At 42.8% G+C, this 19,512-nt stretch overlaps 1 protein-coding gene and 1 pseudogene across 2 annotated transcripts; one reads left to right on the top strand and one right to left on the bottom strand.

The window, feature by feature from the left end:
• Positions 1 to 7: 7 nt before the first annotated feature.
• Positions 8 to 991, bottom strand: LOC310800036 (P2Y purinoceptor 1 pseudogene; annotated as a pseudogene). The gene has a single exon. The product of its transcript is annotated as a P2Y purinoceptor 1 pseudogene (transcript).
• A 2,549-nt stretch (positions 992 to 3,540) lies between these two features.
• Positions 3,541 to 9,127, top strand: LOC310800126 (mitogen-activated protein kinase kinase kinase 2-like). Its single transcript, XM_083662700.1, has 4 exons — positions 3,541 to 3,628; positions 5,700 to 5,829; positions 8,181 to 8,355; positions 8,685 to 9,127. The coding sequence occupies exons 1-4, from the start codon at positions 3,620 to 3,622 to the stop codon at positions 8,911 to 8,913; spliced, it is 543 nt and encodes a 180-aa protein (XP_083518826.1). The 5' UTR covers positions 3,541 to 3,619; the 3' UTR covers positions 8,914 to 9,127.
• Positions 9,128 to 19,512: the final 10,385 nt, after the last annotated feature.

The following is a 19,512-nucleotide window of genomic DNA, read 5'->3' as shown; positions in this document are numbered from 1 at the left end:
ATTCAATTCATACATCCAAGTTGCAGTGATTTTCCACCATTGGAACTTGTCTGTGAGTGATGGACGATCGCGTGAGCTTCTGACGAGCTTGCTGGAACAGTTGTCTGAGCTGAGCTGGAAGGTCTTCATTTCCGTGGAGGTAAACCAGGGGGTTGAGGGCGCTGTTCAGACACACAAGTCCACGACTTATCTGTTGAGCAACGTAGGCTCGGTTGCTCCATTCAGGGCACAACCCCTGATTTGTCAAAATTCTTGCCCTGAGGTTGAGGTTCCTCAATACATAATATGGAATGTAACAAACAGAGAAGAGTAGGATCAAAATGAACAACAACTTCAAGCATCTCTGTTTCAGTACCTTATCAATAGTGTTTCTGCGGCAGAGAATGACAATCACGTGTCCATAGCAGCCCAGTGTGATGAGGAAAGGGATGCAAAATCCAGTGACGGTCAATCCAAGACTGTAGTTCAGGTAATCCTCAACGTAGAACTTAGAAGTGCTATCATAACATTTCCCAGTTCCATCTGTCTTAGTGAAGAACATGTCTGGGAGGATTTGAATGCTCACCAAGACCCAAACCATTATCGTGATAACCACAGAGTGGGTGACGGTTATTCTTCCCATCACTCTCATTGGGTGGACAATGGCCAGGTACCTGTACACACTGATACAGGTGAGGAACCCAATGCTGCCATATAGATTCAGGTTGAAGCAGAATCTTGTTATCTTGCAGAACACATCTCCAAAGATCCATTTATCCCCCAAAACATGGTACGCGACCAGAAACGGTAGCGTGAGCAGATCCAAAAAATCTGAGAGTCCAAGGTTGAGAACAAAAATGTTGATGTTCCCCAGTTTCTTCCAGTTCTGGACCAACGACTTCAATCCCAAACCATTAGCTATCAGGCCGACGATGAATACTAAGGTGTAAACAGCAGGTAGGAATTTATGTGGAAAGGGTTCGCTTTCGAGTTTACAAGAGATGTTCATCATTGTCTTTTGAAAAGCAAAGTAATCCGTTAAAATCCGTTGTAGGGAAGTTGTAGCTTCCACTTATTTTGTGTTGGATTATTTAAATTGGAACTCGCTGGATGACCGATGAGAACCACGGAGATGTCGTTCAAGCTTTATTGGAGGAACACAGGCAGAAGTAAAGGTAGCAGATCAAGTACGTGGCAGTCGAACAAACAGGGCATCGGGGAGAGTAGAGATAGACTGAAACATCACTTGTTTTATATCGTGGCATGTATGCCATCGCCGATGACGTCACAGCTGCACCTATGACCTCACAGCACACATATGACATCACTTATGACATCATCGGTGACCTCACAGTTGCAGTGACATCATTGATGACCTCACAGCTGCAGCGACATCATCAATGGCCTCACAGTGGAGTGACACCGATTACGGTGGTCAAGTCCATGACATCAATCAGATTCGTATAGGTTGCGGGTTCGCATCCGGCCCGTGGGTGTTTCTGATGTGCTTGGTCTCATCAGTCGGTATGAGAGGGACTTTTCTACATCCGTCTCTTTCAGTGGACGATGTTGTTTATAGAGATGGAAACTGAATTATGAGCGGTGGAAGAAACACAATGTGACTTCCTGTTTGAAACCCTGCTCTCTCATGAGGCTATCTTTTATTTTTGCACGTGGCACTAAATGAAATTGACTTGAAATGAAAGTGAAAGTGTGACTGTTTAACACACTAGGCATCTCGCGCGCTACGCGCACTCGATTCCTAGGCTCGCCCGCTGCGCGGGCTCGCTACAGGAGCTCGGACGCTGTGTAGGGGTGGGACAAAATATCGATACTCAGGGTATCACGATATTTCCACTTGCGATACGTTATCGATACACTGGCACCAAGTATCGATATGTTTATTAATTTTTTTTTTTAAATAAACAGGCTAAATATGCTGTGTGTGGTAGTTGAAACATAGTTTCAAGTTGACGTTTATTTATGTTTGTAGTTGAAACAAAAACATAAATACTGTAGGCTACATGAATGGAAATGTTTGCTCATTAATATCTACTTTTAGAAATTATATAGGTAGGTAGGTTATAGGTTTTCTTGTTTTAATAATAATAATAAAAAATACTTAATGTGTAACTTTTCCTCCGTGGTATCGAAAATGTTATGAGTGAGTGAGTGAACTCTGAGAGAGTTCATGTCAATTCTGCTAATAAATACACAATACCTGCTTCTTGCCTTTTAGGGGTATTTTTTTCTCTTCAGTTACACAGGTATCGTGATGTATCGTCTTCCAATATATCGATTATCGCAGAATCGCTGTATCGTGATAATATCGTTATCGAGGGCCAAGTATCATGACCATATCGTATCGTGAGCTACTCAGCGATTCCCACCCCTAACGCTGTGTGGCCTCGCCTGTCCTGCAGCTCGCTTCGTGAGCACTGTGGATAACATTTCAGTGAGCCTCAGTCAGATTGTACATATAGTGTGACCCCCATTTAACTTGTATTTGTTTTTGCCCAACTTTGCCTGGATTGTGCTGAGAAATAACTCTACCAATCAAGCAGCAAATAGGGCAAGGCTTTAAAAGATGTGAACTATCCCTTTAAAGTCGGAATTCAGAGATTAATCTCAGAACTCAAATTGAGTTAAATTAAAGGCTTTGCCCATGTAGACGAAGGTCCTAAACAGTGTTGGGAAAGTTACTGAAAATTGGTAATTAGTTACAGTTACTAGTTACTTCTCTCAAAAGGTAATTTAATTACTTTAACGTTACCAGTTACTTCAAAGTAATTAGTTACTAGGGAAAGTAACTTTTGCGTTACTTTTAAAAGTCCGCTTCGATTGTTATTAATGCACACATTATGTTAGTGTTGCTGTGCCACAGTGTGGCATTGAACCTTCGCTTATTGGGGAGGCTTATAGCCTATCAAGGTCATTAGCCTCTGGGGCTCTGGCTGCAGCTCTCTCCCCGGACTAGGTCTGAGGATCAGAAACTGGGTAATCCTCTGAAGTTGTCTGTTATTTTCATGTCCTAAAGTAACTAGTAACTAGCCCAGTTACTATTTTAGTAACTGTAACTGAGTTACTGAATTTGAAAAAGTAATTAGTTAGATTACTAGTTACTGAAAAAAGTAGTTAAGTTACAGTAACTAGTTACCTAGTAACTAGTTACTCCCAACACTGGTCCTAAATATACCCCTGTGAATTCAGTTTTACGGTAGTAAATTTTAATTTCTCTCCCACTTTCTGAATTGAAACACTTTTCTCTGTTGCTCTGTTATTTTCAATTTCTCTATCTCTGCAGGTGGTGACCAGTCTGGAGAATGAGATGTCTCTATCTCTGCAGGTGGTGACCAGTCTGGAGAATGAGATGTCTCTATCTCTGCAGGTGGTGACCAGTCTGGAGAATGAGATGTCTCTATCTCTGCAGGTGGTGACCAGTCTGGAGAATGAGATGTCTCTATCTCTGCAGGTGGTGACCAGTCTGGAGAATGAGATGTCTCTATCTCTGCAGGTGGTGACCAGTCTGGAGAATGAGATGAAGCTGTTGAACACTCTGCTGCATCATGAGCGGATCATCCAATACTTTGGCTGTCTGCGGGACCTAAAAAAAAAGAAACTTTTCATCTTTACTGAGTTCATGCCTGGGGTGAGTAATACAAATAATCATAGGGCATCCGGGTAGTGTAGCAGTAGATTCCCTGCTTACCAACACAAGGGTCGCAGATTCACGCCCCCGAGTCACCTCCGGCTTGGTTGGGGGCGTACATACAGGCATGATTGGCTGGTGTCTGCGGATGGGAAGCTGGATTAGGGGTATGTGTCCTGGTCGCTGCACTAGCACCTCCTCTGGTCGGTCGGGGTGCAGTTACTTCTCAGTTATGACTGACTCCAGCCTCAGTCCACTCCCTCTGAATCTCCGCCAAAAAAAATTATCATTTGCTTGACAATCCACTGAAGCACACGGTCATCCATGGTATTTCCATTATATATTTATATATATATATATATTTTTTTTTTGGAAAGGATCTGTATATTGTGACGGATCGCTACTCTCCCTCTCAGATAGGACGTTATGATTGTTTATATGTATTCATGGGTGGAGTTAAGGGCCCCCCCCCCCCCAGTCAAACTCCGCCTATGTATGTATTATATATCTATTAATATTTTGATGGCTGTCATTGAGAGAAAGGGGTTGGCTCAGGAAATGACGTGAAGGGCTGGCATTTAATGAGCCCGGAAACTGTGATACTGCGGACTACGATACCCTCGCCAGGTGAGCCACACTTTCATTTCTCTTTGATGACAGCCATATTTCTTTCATGTTGCAGAGTTGCGGTGCCATTTGTTTGCCCCTAGACTGGAGCATAACCGAACCTGTGATTATATATATATATATATATATATATATATATATATATATATATATATATATATATATATATATATATATATATATATATATATATATATATATATATATATATACACATATATATATATATACATAGCAATCAAAGTGAGTGAGTATACAGAGTTTAAAAGGCAGTGTGAGCTGTACGTGATGTATGTATGAGGACAAATATCGCGTTAATGACAACTCGGATGTGCGTCCTGGTAGCTCACCTGGTTGCACGCATACCACGAAGGCGCGGCCGACCCAGGTTCGAATCTGACCTGCAGTCCTTTGCCGCATGTCATCCTCTCTCTCTCTCCCCACCTTTTCTGTCTGCCTACTGTCCCATGTAAAAATAATTAAAGGCGAAATGCCCCAAAAATAATCTAAAAAAAAAGAAGAAAAAAGACAAGTCCGATCACCGCAAAAAACTGGGTTCCGAACTGTAAAAAGTTAATTGACTTTTTACCAGGACTGACGAGTGAAGACTGATGACTGACGAGTGAGTGATGACTGACAAGTGAGGACTAACGAGTGAGGACTGATGACTGACGAGTGAGGACTGATGACTGACAAGTGAGGACTGACGAGTGAGGACTGATGACTGACAAGTGAGGACTGATGATTGAGGACTGATGACTGACGAGTGAGGACTGACGAGTGAGGACTGATGAGTGAGGACTGATGACTGACGAGTGAGGACTGATGACTGACGAGTGAGGACTGATGACTGACGAGTGAGGAGTGATGACTGACGAGTGAGGACTGACGAGTGAGGACTGATGACTGACAAGTGAGGACTGACGAGTGAGGACTGATGACTGACGAGTGAGGACTGACGAGTGAGGACTGACGAGTGAGGACTGATGACTGACGAGTGAGGACTGATGACTGACGAGTGAGGACTGATGACTGACGAGTGAGGAGTGATGACTGACGAGTGAGGACTGACGAGTGAGGACTGACGAGTGAGGACTGATGACTGAGGACTGATGACTGACGAGTGACGCCGTATTGTGCGATGACTGACGTGTGAGGAGTGAAACAGTATTGCAGGAAGAATGACAGCGTTTTCGTGTGAGGACTGAAGGTGTTTCAGAGCACACTCGAAATAGTTTACTAGGAGACACAAGAACTGACAACGCTTAGACTTAGGAATGATAGCCAATACTCTGACGGAGGAGGATGCCCTAAAATGGTTGCCATACACCTGACTGACTAACAATTATAACAAAACAATATTAATTGTAAGCAGTATATATACCGGTCTACATACAGACCCATAAAAGAGTTGCATTCTCTCTCTCTCTCTCTCTCTCTCCAGGGTTCAATAGAGAGCCAGCTGATTTCCTGTGGGGCCCTGCCAGAGAAGGTGACGAGGAGCTACACCAAACAGATCCTCGAAGGAGTCTCCCACCTGCACAGCAACTGGATTGTACACAGAGACATCAAAGGTAACTCAAACGGCAAGCCTAACCTAGTGGAGAAGGTCCAGATTAGGATTTTTTCACCAATTGTGTTCAGCACACCCATTTACAGTCTGCCTCAGCGGACAGTGTAGTTTCAGCATTGAAACTAGAATTGTGCTACTAACAAGAGACATGTTAGACTATCTGTATGGTGCATAGTGCAGTTGCTAATACTGAAAACCTGTTTTGAAAGACAACTCTAGATTCATTTATTGCATTCTGCGTGACTTCTTGTCATTCGGTTATTCATTGTCTACAGAAGGAGACTGGAAAAGATATGCTATTTTAAATATCGGGGCACACGATCGGAATCGGCAGATTTTGACCTCAAATATGCGATCAGGGGATTGCAAATATTTGTTGCCGATTGCATAGCCTTTGCATATAGCATAGCGAGTTAATTGGTGTCAAAAAACAAACATCGTTTTCAGGATAGACAATGTCTATCATTTCACGTTGATATTATGCTCTATCGTTTATATCGTTGTGTTGCAAATCACTAACCTTGCAAACCAGCTGGATTCTCTCGCGAGATCTGACGCTGGGCGTGTTAACTGAGTGACTGAAACCGCCGACTCTGCTCTGCGCCCGCCTGTTTATTCCATTCAGCTAATTAAATTAGCATTAGCTGATGCTAGCTAACGCTGATAGCTTTAGTTCTACAAATGTTATATATCACTTTATGAACTTTTAAAATGTCTAATAGGCAAACATAGCAATGTAGATTCCCGTTATGAGGTCAGTTTATCGAAATAGTTGATCTAAATTTGGATTTTCAATTTTAGAGGACCAGCCGGGACCATTGGCTAGCTAGCATGCCAAGCCACCTCGGCTGGACAACATAACAAAGAAAACATCATCCAGTCAAATCAGTTTGAAAAGTCTGTAAGTGATTTGTAATGATGTATTAGAAAACATTCACTTTAGTTAGGCTAAGCCCCTCCCCCCAGATTCCAGACTGATTGTCTTTCTTGGCGCAAGGCACTCTGGGTAGTGGGTATTACCCTTGGTTCACACATACGCCTAGAGCGACGCTTTAAGCTACGCCTACGCATATAGGCATTGCTTCATGCACGCCTGGCGCCTATTTGCGTTCACACAGGACGCCACACTGAAGCCCCGCTCTGCGCTACGCTGATCACATGAGGAGCGTTTTTTTTACACTTTTCAGATCTGATTTATAGCATGGGTGAGTAGCTAATATAAACCTCTTTTTTATTGTAATGTGCAAGTGACGATGTCTGTCTATTTCCTGGCCGGCTGTAGCCTAATTGTTATTTTCCCTCGGGTAATCATGTGACTATGAGTCATCAACACCATGAGTGATACATGCATTGAGACAGGGGGGGTATATATACATCTGACAGAAAAGACGTTAATAGAGGAACACATGAAGGACAGCTCTCCTACTATGCACTCGTTAATTCGCGCTCCACCCTCCCTTTTGGGCAAACTCGGTAGAAAATATGGCCCAAGTCCGTCAGAAACAACAGCCAGCTTGACAGTTCAGCGCGCCTAGACGCGCAGCGTAGGCGCAGCGCGAGCATGGCTTCAGCGCAGCGTGGCAGCGGTATGTGTGAACGCTCTCATCTGTTAACAAGGACGCCTAAATTTTAGGCGTTGCTTAAAGCGTCACTCTAGGCGTGTGTGTGAACGTGCCGTTAGTGTAGTCGCCATTTTGGCCTGAAAAACATTAGCTGGACTGTGTCGCCTAGTCTGTCCAAAATGGCGAATTAGCTGTGTGTTGGGGTGGGTTGACAATTGGATGTCAGTTCTTTGGAAGTTCTTTGGCAACAGCTGAGGAGGCGCAATGCGCTGCATGTGAGGCGGTGTTGGATTGGTACGTTACAACCTGGATTATTTTGGACGAGAAAACGTCAAACTGGTGAGTCAAGTAAAGCTAGAAAGTGGAAACAGTTTGCAAAAAAAAAAAAAAACGTTTCCTGCATTTCCTTGGCTATACCACAGTGTGCCACCCAAAGGCTCAGGCTTCCTCGGATTGGCGTGCAGATGACCAGATCGGCTCGCAGATCGGCACACAAATAGAGGACATGTAGGCCTCTATGGGGCGGTGCTAGCGCTGGCCCAAAAATGATTTCAGTGAGTTAGTCAAATCAGGGTGTGATTGCGTGCACACTGTCGTTGGGTTGGGTAGCAGCGGGAGGGAGGGTCGCGAACCCCATCCTGATAACGTTTTTTGGGGGTTGCGGCTCAAAAAGGTTTGAGTTTTTGCACTAGGGGGTTGAAATTTGGCATGGAGGTCATGTGTGTGGTTTAAGGATATCGACGTTCTCAGGAGACTGTTGAATAACTAAAGTTTTGTTTGGTTCCACCAGGTTCTCACATCCTGAGAGACTCCTTAGGGAACGTGAAGCTGGGAGGCTTTTTATGGAGCCAACATATCAATTCTGACACTGAAATCAAGACTGCCGCCGGCACCCCCTACTGGATGAGCCCAGAAGTCATCATGGCTGATGAAGGGAAGGGATATGGACGGAAAGCTGATGTTTGGTAAGAATAAAGAAAAGAGGAATGTTTAATGTTCCCCACGAGGAAAATAGGTTGGTGTAGCACAAAAATAATATAAGCTAAAAATTAGACTAATAATCAGAAAAAACCTACATACAGTATTAGTATTTTCACTTTATGCTGGGCATGTGTGTGTCACTACAACTGCAACTTGACAGGACAGGGAACTCTCCAGAATACATGAATCAGGAGGATGGCTGCTTTCTGTGTGAAGCGTATATGAAGTACACACGGAATAATGTCTGATTGCAGAACAAATGAGTTTACCTTTTGAAAATGAATCAAGTCTGCTGATGTTTTCTGTCTGCCAGGAGTGTTGCCTGCACCGTTGTGGAAATGCTGACGAAGAAACCTCCTTGGGCTGAGTTCGAGCCCATGAAGGCCCTTTCTAAGATCACGACCGTGCCCACCACGCCCAAGCTCCCAGAGGAGGTGTCCAAGGAATGCCGGGACTTCCTGCAGCAGGTGTTTGTGGAGGAGAGCAAGCGGCCCACCGCAGACCTGCTGCTCAACCATCCTTTTGTCAAGAGCAACGATTGAGGCTTCTAGACCAGTGGTTTCCAAACCTAAGTCTATCAGTGCAAAATAGCCTCTATTACTCTTATCACTCTAAATGTTTTTTATTGACTATTGTCAAATAAAATTTGACAAAATATTGCTCTAGGAATTAATTTTAAACTTTTCAAAATTACTACATCAAAGCGGCAATACACCCGCTTTTCGTATAGTTTTAGGCAGGCACACCTGGACTTGTCCTAAGGCACACCATTTGGGAACCAATGTTGTAGACCAGGGCTATTCAACTGGCGGCCCGCGGGCCGAATCCGGCCCACCAATCAAGTCCGACCGGCCCGCGAATGAGCTCCCCCCCAAAAAAAACATTTTCTTTTTTTTTTTAGATTTTTTTTTTTTTTTTTTTACAATTAAACCTCATTTACTTATTACACTCGACTGGTTGTTTTTCAGATGTGATGTGAATCTAAAGTGAACTAAACAAGTCAGATCCACTATAAATGTTTTTCAGTAGATGCTGTGATGTAGCCACAAGAAAGGTGCAATATTAATGTTTTTCAGGAGATGGCGATGTGATGTAGCTAATCAAGAAAGATGCATTATAAATGGTGTTTCAGGAGATGTGTGATGTTGATAGCTATAGGTTCTAAACAAGAAATATGGTTCAAATGTTTACAGTAGTTTTCCTTGCTGCACTACAATGTTACAATGCTGTGAGACGGAGCTAAACACAAAAGATGCAATATTAATAGTTTGTCATGAGATACTCAGTATTTAATACTAATACGAATAATAGAAAAGGAGAAGATACTGAATAATGACATCACAACAGTATAATCCTAATGTTAACACATTCACTGCCAGCCGTTTTTTCAATACTGTAGGTAGGTTCTGCCAAGGTTTTTTTTTGAGGATTCTGGCTCATCTTTCAAGAGCCGAGGATTCTTTTCTGCTAAGATTTTGTGAACACAAATTATCTCAAAAGAACTAATAGAATGTGTGCTTTCTCTGTCTAAAAGAGTTAGTTTGTAGAGTTAGTAGTTATGTAGGCATTAGCAGTAGAATACAGCATGGTTTCAGCGTCTGAAAATTTATTCTGAGATAAATGGCTTTTTGTGAAATTCGATAGAACAGTCACTTTAACCATTTATTTTTGGCGTAAGACGTCAGACATCTAAACAATAGTTTTGAACAGTAATTTCCTCCATAGCAGCAGGAAACCCCCCTCTCCTTCAAGCTCCTCCCTCCGTGGGTGTGTCTCTGGTGGCTTTGCAGCGTTTGTCACAAGCGAGGCTCTGCCTGTCTGTGCTGCCTGGCTGCTGGCGGCTGCTCTTTGGGCGAGTCTGCATGAGTCGTTTCGGTTGTGAGCTCAGCTGCAATGAAGCTGCGTGCGATTGTGGGCTTTCTGCCGGTGTTTCAAAGTGTGTTGCACGCATAATCTATTATGCAAATTTGCAATCCCCCACCGCCAGCTCCCAGCGCGATAATGCGCGAAAGTGAAAGCGTTTTCGCTAATCCATTTTACAGTATGATAATGGTTTCCTCGCGCGTTCCCCTGCAGTTTTGGCTCGGCTTTTTCTAGTCTGGAGAGCACTGTCGCCACTTAGTGGGTCGGTGGAATGGGTTGTACACGTTCGGTGGCTCCAATATTTTTTATAGGAGACGTGGGGGGCGTTGATCCACGTCCCACCGTCAATTTTTTTTTTTTGACGTATCAACTCGTCATTGGCAGTCAACCGTTGGATTTTTTTTGACGTATCAACTCGTCATTGGCAGTGAACGTGTTAATTTAAAATTAAATATTCTTCTAAATATGGATAAAAGTCCAAAAAACATTAAAAAAATTCCCTTGCGGGTTCGGCTGCTCGGAGTCCTCTTTGCTCCTCCCAACGGCCGTGCAGCAATCTCTGACACAGGGGACAGTCGCCAAGAAACTAATTTTGAAGGAATGGAAGTCCTCCTCTCCACCTTCTTTTCAGCTGTGGCTGACAGACATGATCTCAGTTATACGTATGGAGAGATTCAGATTCCAGAGGACGAATTCTTTAGGGAGATTTTTTGTTATTTGGGACCCGTTCCTGAGCTATTTCGATCGGGCTAGGGGCGGTAATTGAGTTTCTTTTGGATCCTTTGCTCAGTTTTTATTTTTTTTATCGTTTTGTAAGCAACATTTTTCATTACTGGTAGCAACATCTTGTGGCATTGTAATGTATGTATATATGTTTTTTCTTTTCTTTTTCCTGTTCTTGTTTTCTTTTCTTTATGTTCTGAAAAAGTAAAAAAAAATAAAAAAAAATAAAAAAAAATATACTATGTTCTTTCCTAGTGCATATACTGTATGTGTGCATGTCCAGTATATATGGTTATGAGTGGGTTTGAGTGTTCTTAGGTGGGCAATCGTTTATGCTATTCATATGTGTTTCCATGTGTCCCATATTAGGTGATGTTTTGGACTTTGAAACTGGGTTGACTTTGAGTCAAGAAACCTGAACCAGTAGGTTTGCATCTCTGTCAAGATTTATGATTTTGTTTACTCTGTATCAAAGCGATTAGCTCCCCCCTCTGTCTCTCGCGACACGACCACAGGAAGAACAGTGTCATATTTTGCAGTTATGTATTAGGCTATTACATGCCCAGTCCCTGTTTACCGAGCAACTGGATGGAAGAGAAGCTGATCTCTGACAGCGGTTATGTTCCTATAGTAAATCACTGAAATGATAGGAATATTATAAGCAGCATCACTTTTACTTGAGTAAATGAGTGACACTCCCACAGACGCACAACCCTTCGCTAATCATCTGAGCGCCTGACTCAATGTGAATCCCAGGCCGGCCAAGTCATTTCTTTGTTACGCCTCTGGAACACTGAAATCATCATGGTATGGAGGTGTGGCAAAAGTTCTAAAAGATAAGTTACACATTTCCCAGAATCAATTAGTCCGGGTGGTGCTGGGTCTAGCCTCGAGGCGTGATTTCGAATCGCACATAGGTTACGCAAAAACTACACCCTGTGCCCGCCTACGCAGCAGTCAAGCGCCGGGATTGGCCAGGCGCTCATGCTCATGTTGGGCTCCGTTACAGGGACACATTCCTGTGAGAAGCAACAACACCAAGCGAGGCTACAGTGAGGCTGCAATGAGGATATTGAAAGACAAAATCCTACATCGCACCAAAGCATACAATGTATTTTAATGTTATTTGACTTTCTGGCCACCCGCCTCAGTCAGAATAACAGATGCTGCCCTTGGCCATTGGGAAGGCTAACCCTTTACTTTTGGTTTTATTGATTGTGTATATGATTCAACTTTTTATCTATGATTTTATATTATTGCATGTTTTTGTAGATTGTTGGGACTTCACTGGCCTGGAACAAACGGCTGGCCTGGGGGGGCTAGGCCTATGTGCTGTAGCCTATTGTATTTTTAATTTGATATTTTTTATATTTTTCATTTGCAGGTTAAACTGTCAGCTGAGCTCTGTTATTGAAGCTTTGGCTAAAGGCCTGAATTTTACAATGATGTTTTGAAATAAATGTTTAAAAATCAATTGTGTGTTAAAAGCTTGTGTTACGTTTTCATTGGCGTTATTACAGTAATTTATTTTCAATGTCCGCTGTCAAAAGGAGACAAAAGACTTGCTCCTGGCCAATCCCGGCGCTTGACTGCTGCGTAGGCGGGCACAGGGCGTGGTTTTTGCGTAACCTATTCGAAATCACGCAGCCTCGAGGGACCATCTGGGTAAACTGCAGCATTTGCAGCAGCTGAGTTGGCTCCCTCTGGAGGCAGCTCAGGGTGGTCCACAACATATACAGTATAACAACAGAGCAGCAGATTTACCTCAAAGGTCACTTTCAAGCAGTGGTAACAAGCATGTGTTTACCACACTAGATTAGTATTGCTGACCTCTGCTTGCCGAAGTTTAAAACCAACATGAGTAAATGTTCTTTAAAATGTTGTGGAGCTGTGAACAAGTTATCTTTGCTTATACCATGGTCTGGGTGAATACTCGATTCTGATTGGCTGCAAGGTGTCCATTAAAAAGTGATATTGTACAGTGATAATGGACACCTAGCTAAATGGTCTGTTCACCGTTCATATCAATGCGCCATAGTTTCATCAGTGTTATCAGGAGAGCAGTTTGAGCTCTATACCCCCGTTAAGGGTTAATATGACAATTTTGGAACTTGAGAAAAAAATTGAGTCGGTCAAAGTAAGTATTTAAATCACCCCTGTGTGCTCAGTTTATCAAAAATAACTCTTATTTACAATTTTGATTTTCGTTTCGGAGATTTTTTAACCTCGCGTCATCAGGCTCTTCTCGGCGAGAAAGAGGAGATTTCCCTCGCTCGTGCACGAGCCCGGCCTTTGACACAGAGAGAGAGAGAGAGAGAGAGAGAGAGAGAGAGAGAGAGAGAGAGAGAGAGAGAGAGAGAGAGAGAGAGAGAGAGAGAGAGAGAGAGAGAGAATTTTCGTTTCGGAGATTCCCTCTCCTGAGAGAAGCCGGCTCTGTTCTGGTCAGCTGACAGAAACCGGGCTCTCAGCTGTCAACTGTCAAACCTCCTGTTTACAACTTGCAGCAACCAGCAGCCAGGCGCTCTGGGAGAGCGCGCGCTGCCTCTTATCACTGATACAAATCAAGGGGTCCACCCGCTATGCACAAATCAAGTCAAAGAGGAAAAAGACGAGATCAACAAAAAGAAAACAACGCAATGGGCAGTTAACAGCAACACACTGAGAGACGTCCTTGTACAAAACATACCTGGACTCCAACATACTGAAAGCAGATAGTTTTCACTCTACTCCTGCCTCGCGCCATTTACGTCTTATAAGACCCGCAGACGTTAACGCAGAGAGTTCTCTCTGCATGTCACCACATACAGCCCCCGCTGCTCTGTGTTACTTCCTGAAACTCGATCGCTCTTAAATGTTAATATACTTGGCCAATACGTATCTATCATACAAAATAAAGCAAGCTGCCAAACGGTAATGTCTTCATTTAATGTAGAACGCAAAACATCGTTAAACCCGCATTCCTGTGATAAAGTTAACGTTTGAGTCGGCTTTAAAACGGAGGGTGGTGGAATAGTGGGAGGGACTATTTTATTTCGTGGAAGACTGATTTACAGTATGAATAACAGACATTTAGCCATTTAGATTGCTTTATTTATTACACATGGAAATATAAATGACTGGTCTTATTGTTTTGTTGGCAAGTGACCATGGTATAAGCGGGTTAATGCACTTCGAGGTGTACATTATCACTTTTTAAGGGACTTCGCGGAGGCAACCATCCTCGGCTTCGCCTCGGACGGTTCACGCCTCTCGCGTCGTCCCTTAAAAAGTGATAATGTACACCTCGTCGTACATTAACCCTTACATATAAAAGCACAAGTAGTCAGCATCTTTTTCTTCTTCTTTTTTGTTAAGGTCAAAAGCTGGCTTGTGAACAATTTGTATAGTAAGCATAGGAAGGGTAGGTAGTCTGCAAATAACAAAATGTCAGTCCTAGATATGTTATTGTTTTCTTTGTTGTTTGATTGGTTGCATTGTTATTGCTGAAGGCTGTCTGGTGTTATGTTTCTTGGCTTTCAGGGTGTGTTTATTGTTTTATTGCCGTCAAGATATCAAGGACCACAATGGCATTTTTTTGTGTCATCCTTGACAAGTTTTAAAGCTGTTGTATTTTTATACCTGTTTTGTCAATAAACTAAACTAAAGATATATTAGTAGCCATATGATGTCCCAATTATGTCATTTGGACCAGCAAGTTCTGCAAATGAAAAGGCAGCGCTTGCCCCTCCCTCATTTCAATCAGGAGAGACTAGAGACCAAAGTATGAATAAAGTGATATTTATTACAATAAAGTGAATAATTTACTACAGAAGAATGTTGAGAATAAAGTATGTTATTAGTCTTTGGCGGTTAGAACCGCAGGGAGATCTTGAGAGAGCAGCATCAGCCCAGATCAGCATCCAGATATATCCCCCTGCAGTGTCTAGATACTGGTGGTGCTGGTGATCTCCTTCTGAGACTCATGATGAGACTCTTCCGACTGAAGAATCGGATAGGTCTGCGATGACCGGGAGGCGAAGGGGAGGAGGAGGGTGCGAGCCTGACAGCAGCGATGATTGAGAGGCTGAATGAGACAGAAACAAGCATATTTAAGGAACCCGTCTCCAAGCAATTGGCTTACGACTGGGTTGTGGAGCAACGTGATAGGCTTATGCTGGAGGTGCGTAGGGTGAGAGGTGATGAGAGCAGTGATGTGACACTATGCAATTGGTTAACAGAGACTGGGCGGCAACCAGCTGATTGTTCATTGAAACCCAGAAATTGACAGCTTATTATGATCTTGTGAGTAGATTGAAGAGTGGAGATATAAAGTGAATTAAGGAAGTGTAAAAGATATTATAGTCTTCCTGCTTGAACTTACGTTGAGAACTACATTACCACCACTGAGGTGCCCTTGAGCAAGGCCCTTAACCCCAACTGCTCCAGTGGAGCTGATCAGTGGCCAGCAGATCAGACTGTGGTTGTACTGGGCAGCTTCCAGGTGTGAATGTGTGTGTGAATGTGAACAGGGTGCTCCTGAAAAAGAGAGCATTGCTCTCAGTGAGACTCCCCCTGTATAAATAAAGGGAAAAAAAAAATTAAGGTAGAGGGAGCAATAATGATAGTGATAGTGACAGTAATAGCGACAGCATGGCAGAAATGCTCCAAATTACATCATTATGACATCAAGTTATTTTTGTATTAAAATGAATCAACTGTTGTTAATGTTGACGAAAAGAAAAATTAGTTTTCAGCAATGGTGCAAGAGAATTGTTTGAGGTGGGGTAAATAAACCTTTAGATCATAGAAAGGTTACCCCAGGTGAGATTCAAACACATGTCTCTCCTGCCAAGGGGTGAAGATGACATACTCAGCGTTCTAACACTGTAGCCTAGTTCACATGAAAAACCTGGCCATTTCATTGGCTGTCAATCTGCTACAACAACAACACGCGGCTGGCCCGTGGCAGGGAAGCAGCAGTTTTTCTTCTAGACACAAAGCAGCTTCCTGTCAAACAGGATGTGGTCAGCTGGTGAATGGGTACAGATGACTCTAAATCCCCATCAGATGAACACAAAGTTCAATAACACCTCACCCACATCCACTTCCTGTCAGGCCTGTTGCCAGCTTTTCCTGTCACATGACCGAGTTGACCCACTTGACTGCGTCATGTGACTGTTCCATGCATGTATTTAAAGATGGCGTCGTCCTATGTCACACTGTCTGAGGAAGGGCAGGGTGCCCGAAACGTTACCCATCGGTGTTAAATAAAAACACTCAACTGGAGCCTTGCAGTGTGCAAGCTTTACTTTCTTCCCTACTAGAGAAGGAATAGGTAATATGTAGCATTAGTAGGTTTGAGATTTTTTTTTTTTTTTTTTACAAAAACAATAAACAATAACATCAGTACAGCAACTCGACCTGGGGCCTGTACTACGAATGTTGTATAAGAAGATCCAGGATCTGTCCCTTGATCTGGTTTGTCTAAACCAGATCAGCTCGATTGTAGTTAACTTGTACTACGAACCTCGTTTGCCACTAGTTTAGTGGAACCAGGTTTTTCTAATCGAGCCTACAGCTCGTGCACATGAAAATGCCCGTGCACATGAGCTCGTGCACATAAAAAGGGCGTTCTCTCCGACGTCTGACCAATCACAACATGGAGACGCCAAACACGTCATCGGCTGCGTCTGACTGGCAGCAGCAGCAGCAGCGGCAGAGCCGCATATTTCTCGCTTGAGGAGCAAACACTCATATTCACGAAATATGAGGTTTTTAAACATCTAATAAAAACAAAGGGCAACACTGTTGCACATAAAAAGCGGCGAAAGGAGGGCTGGCAAAAAATTGCAGATTGTCTAAATGCATAAGTTATTCAGCTTGCTTGATTTCGCCACCAAAGCGCCAGACACGCCTATTTCCTCATTGAATGAATCCGCAAATAAAAATCTGCGTTTGATATTATTAGTCTGTTCCCGAATGACTGTCTAAAGTGACCACTTTTATCCACACCAGTAATTTCTTTGAAGAGCGGTTTCGTAGGCTATCTACAGCTCTCTATCTACAGTCTTTTGTGGAAGCAATGTGTAATCTATCTCAGTCCAAAATCCGTATGTATAGACCATTTAGGCTCAATGAATAATAATGATCTCATGATGTGTTTGGTCATTTAGTCGCACTGAATAATTCCTATAGGCTAATCAATAAAAAAAAGAATGATAATAAAATAAAATAAATGCTTCTGAACTGAATTGACACGGTACGTGCGGGCATAGATTTCATTTATAAAAAATAGCCTATTTCGTGGTCACATATAGGCTATAGAGGCTATAGGCAGAGTCGCATATCTCCATATTTCATATAATGATGCTGGAAATATGAAGTTCAATCACATCATACAGGCCAAAAGCAACACAGTTGCAGCTGCAAAATGCAGGAGTAGCCTAGATATGAATCATCTTATGGGATCGCCTGTGTGCAGGTGATCCCATATTAAATTGCTTAGATGTAGTAGGCTATTCTAGCATGTAGGCTATGACCATTTCAATTCCAACCCAACGTCAGTCTCAGCTCCGTTGCACACACGGCACCGTGCGCTTTGGAGACGTTTATGTAACCTTTTTATGCCGGTTTAGTGATATTTCTCCACTCACTATTCAGCTGCAATCGATCGGCAGGGTCAAACAACGTATCTAGGCTACTTGAGAGCACAAAAATTAATATATAAAAACATATTCCAAAGTGGTAAGTAGGGCTTAATTAAAATGTAGCCTGCAACAAGTGCAAGGCTTTAGTCCTCCTTGATTAATTCAAAATTACAATTGGTGCTCCTTCCTTGATGGGAAACTAGTCCAGAAAGGGGTTGGCCATTTTTCCAAACTGCTGATTCGATTGGTTCGTGGGCGGTGTATCTAAGGTCTAATCTTATCCTTGCAACTTAACCTGCTGTGGACCAGGTTAAGTGTGAAGCATAAGTTGCTATGGAAATATATGTCGGTAAGAAGTTAACTTGCTTTGTAGTACGGCTAAACCAGGTTTAAACCTGAAGTTACCTCGCTAAACCACTAATCTTGCTTTGTAGTACAGACCCCTGGTTTCTTTAAAGGAGAAAGGGAGAGAAACAGAGGATCATATAATAGAGAAACAATCTCTGTGCTCCGTTAGCCTAGCCTGTGCTCCACTAGCCTAGCTTAAGATTGGTAAAATATCATGTTACACAGATGTGATGTATACAATTAAAAAAAATACATATACACAATGAAATGAACATTGTGACAACAAAGAATAGCATTGTGACCTGTACAAAAATAAGATTTGTGCCTCTGCCTAGGCCTATAGCATTTATATACCATGATATTACAAGATATTGACACTTGTAAAGCAGAGCGAACGATGCTCGTGGGCGTCCGGGTATAGTGTAGCGGTAGATTCCCTGCCTACCAACAAGAGGGTCACAGGTTCACGCCCCCGTGTTACCTCCGGCTTGGTCGGGCGTCCATACAGTCATGCATTGGCTGTGTCTGAGGGTGGGAAGCCGGATTGGGGGTATGTGTCCTGGTCGCTGCACTAGCGCCTCCTCTGGTCGGTCGGGGTGCTTGGTCAGGGCGGAAGGGAACTGGTCGGAACGTGATCCTCCCACGTGCTACGTCCTGCCGGTGAAGCTCTCCGGTGTCAGGTGAAAAGAAGCGGCTGGCAACTGCGCATGTGTCGGAGGAAGCATGGTGCTAGTCTATGGCTCTCCCCAGATCGACCAAGGGTGGAGCAGAAACCGGGGCAATAGGGGGACAAATTGGCCAAGTACAATTGGGGAGAAAATGGGTGAAAAATCAGAAAAGAAGGAGTGAATGATGCTCCCCTGGCACAAATCCGTCACAAGTGACATCACTAAAAAAAATCAAAGGTCACACAACAAAAATACAATCAAAATAAAATCTCTCTAAAAGAAATAGAGAAGGTATACGTGAAAAACATAAAAACATGAGCAGAAATGGAGAATGGATTATTGGTGAAATATAAACCTATGAGCTTATTAATACTAATTTGTAGTTACATCTGCAAAGTGCAAATTACAAATAACATTTTTTTTTTTTTTATCTGACAAAAAAAAATCAAAGGCCACACAACAAAAATACAATCAAAATAACATCTCTCTAAAAGAAATAGAGAAGGTATATGTCTACATGAAAAACATCAAAACATGAGCGGAAATGGAGAATGGATTATTGGTGAAATATAAACCTATGAGCTTATTAATACTAATTTGTAATCAGTTACCTCTGCAAAGTGCAAATACAAATAACATCTTTATTTTTTTTAATCTGACAAACTAAAATCCAAATATAAAATCACATGAATCAGGCAAAACCCGCAAGAGTGACAGAGCTAAAACCTCTCTCCAGCTTCCATATCATTGTGTGATGTCACTGGTCAGGTGATGACTTGCATGATGACATCATCAGATGTCCGCTTCACCTCACCGACCCGCTGAGCTGTAAACAACACAAACAAAAACAAAACACAATTCCGTTGCTTACAGACATTTCTTCGCCTGGAGCCTCCCGACATTTGCACACACT

This window comes from Poromitra crassiceps, assembly GCF_964638095.1.
Source record: "Poromitra crassiceps genome assembly, chromosome: 29".
In the NCBI taxonomy this organism is placed as follows: Eukaryota; Metazoa; Chordata; class Actinopteri; order Beryciformes; family Melamphaidae; genus Poromitra; species Poromitra crassiceps.
This window is presented reverse-complemented; position numbering and strand designations above follow the sequence as displayed.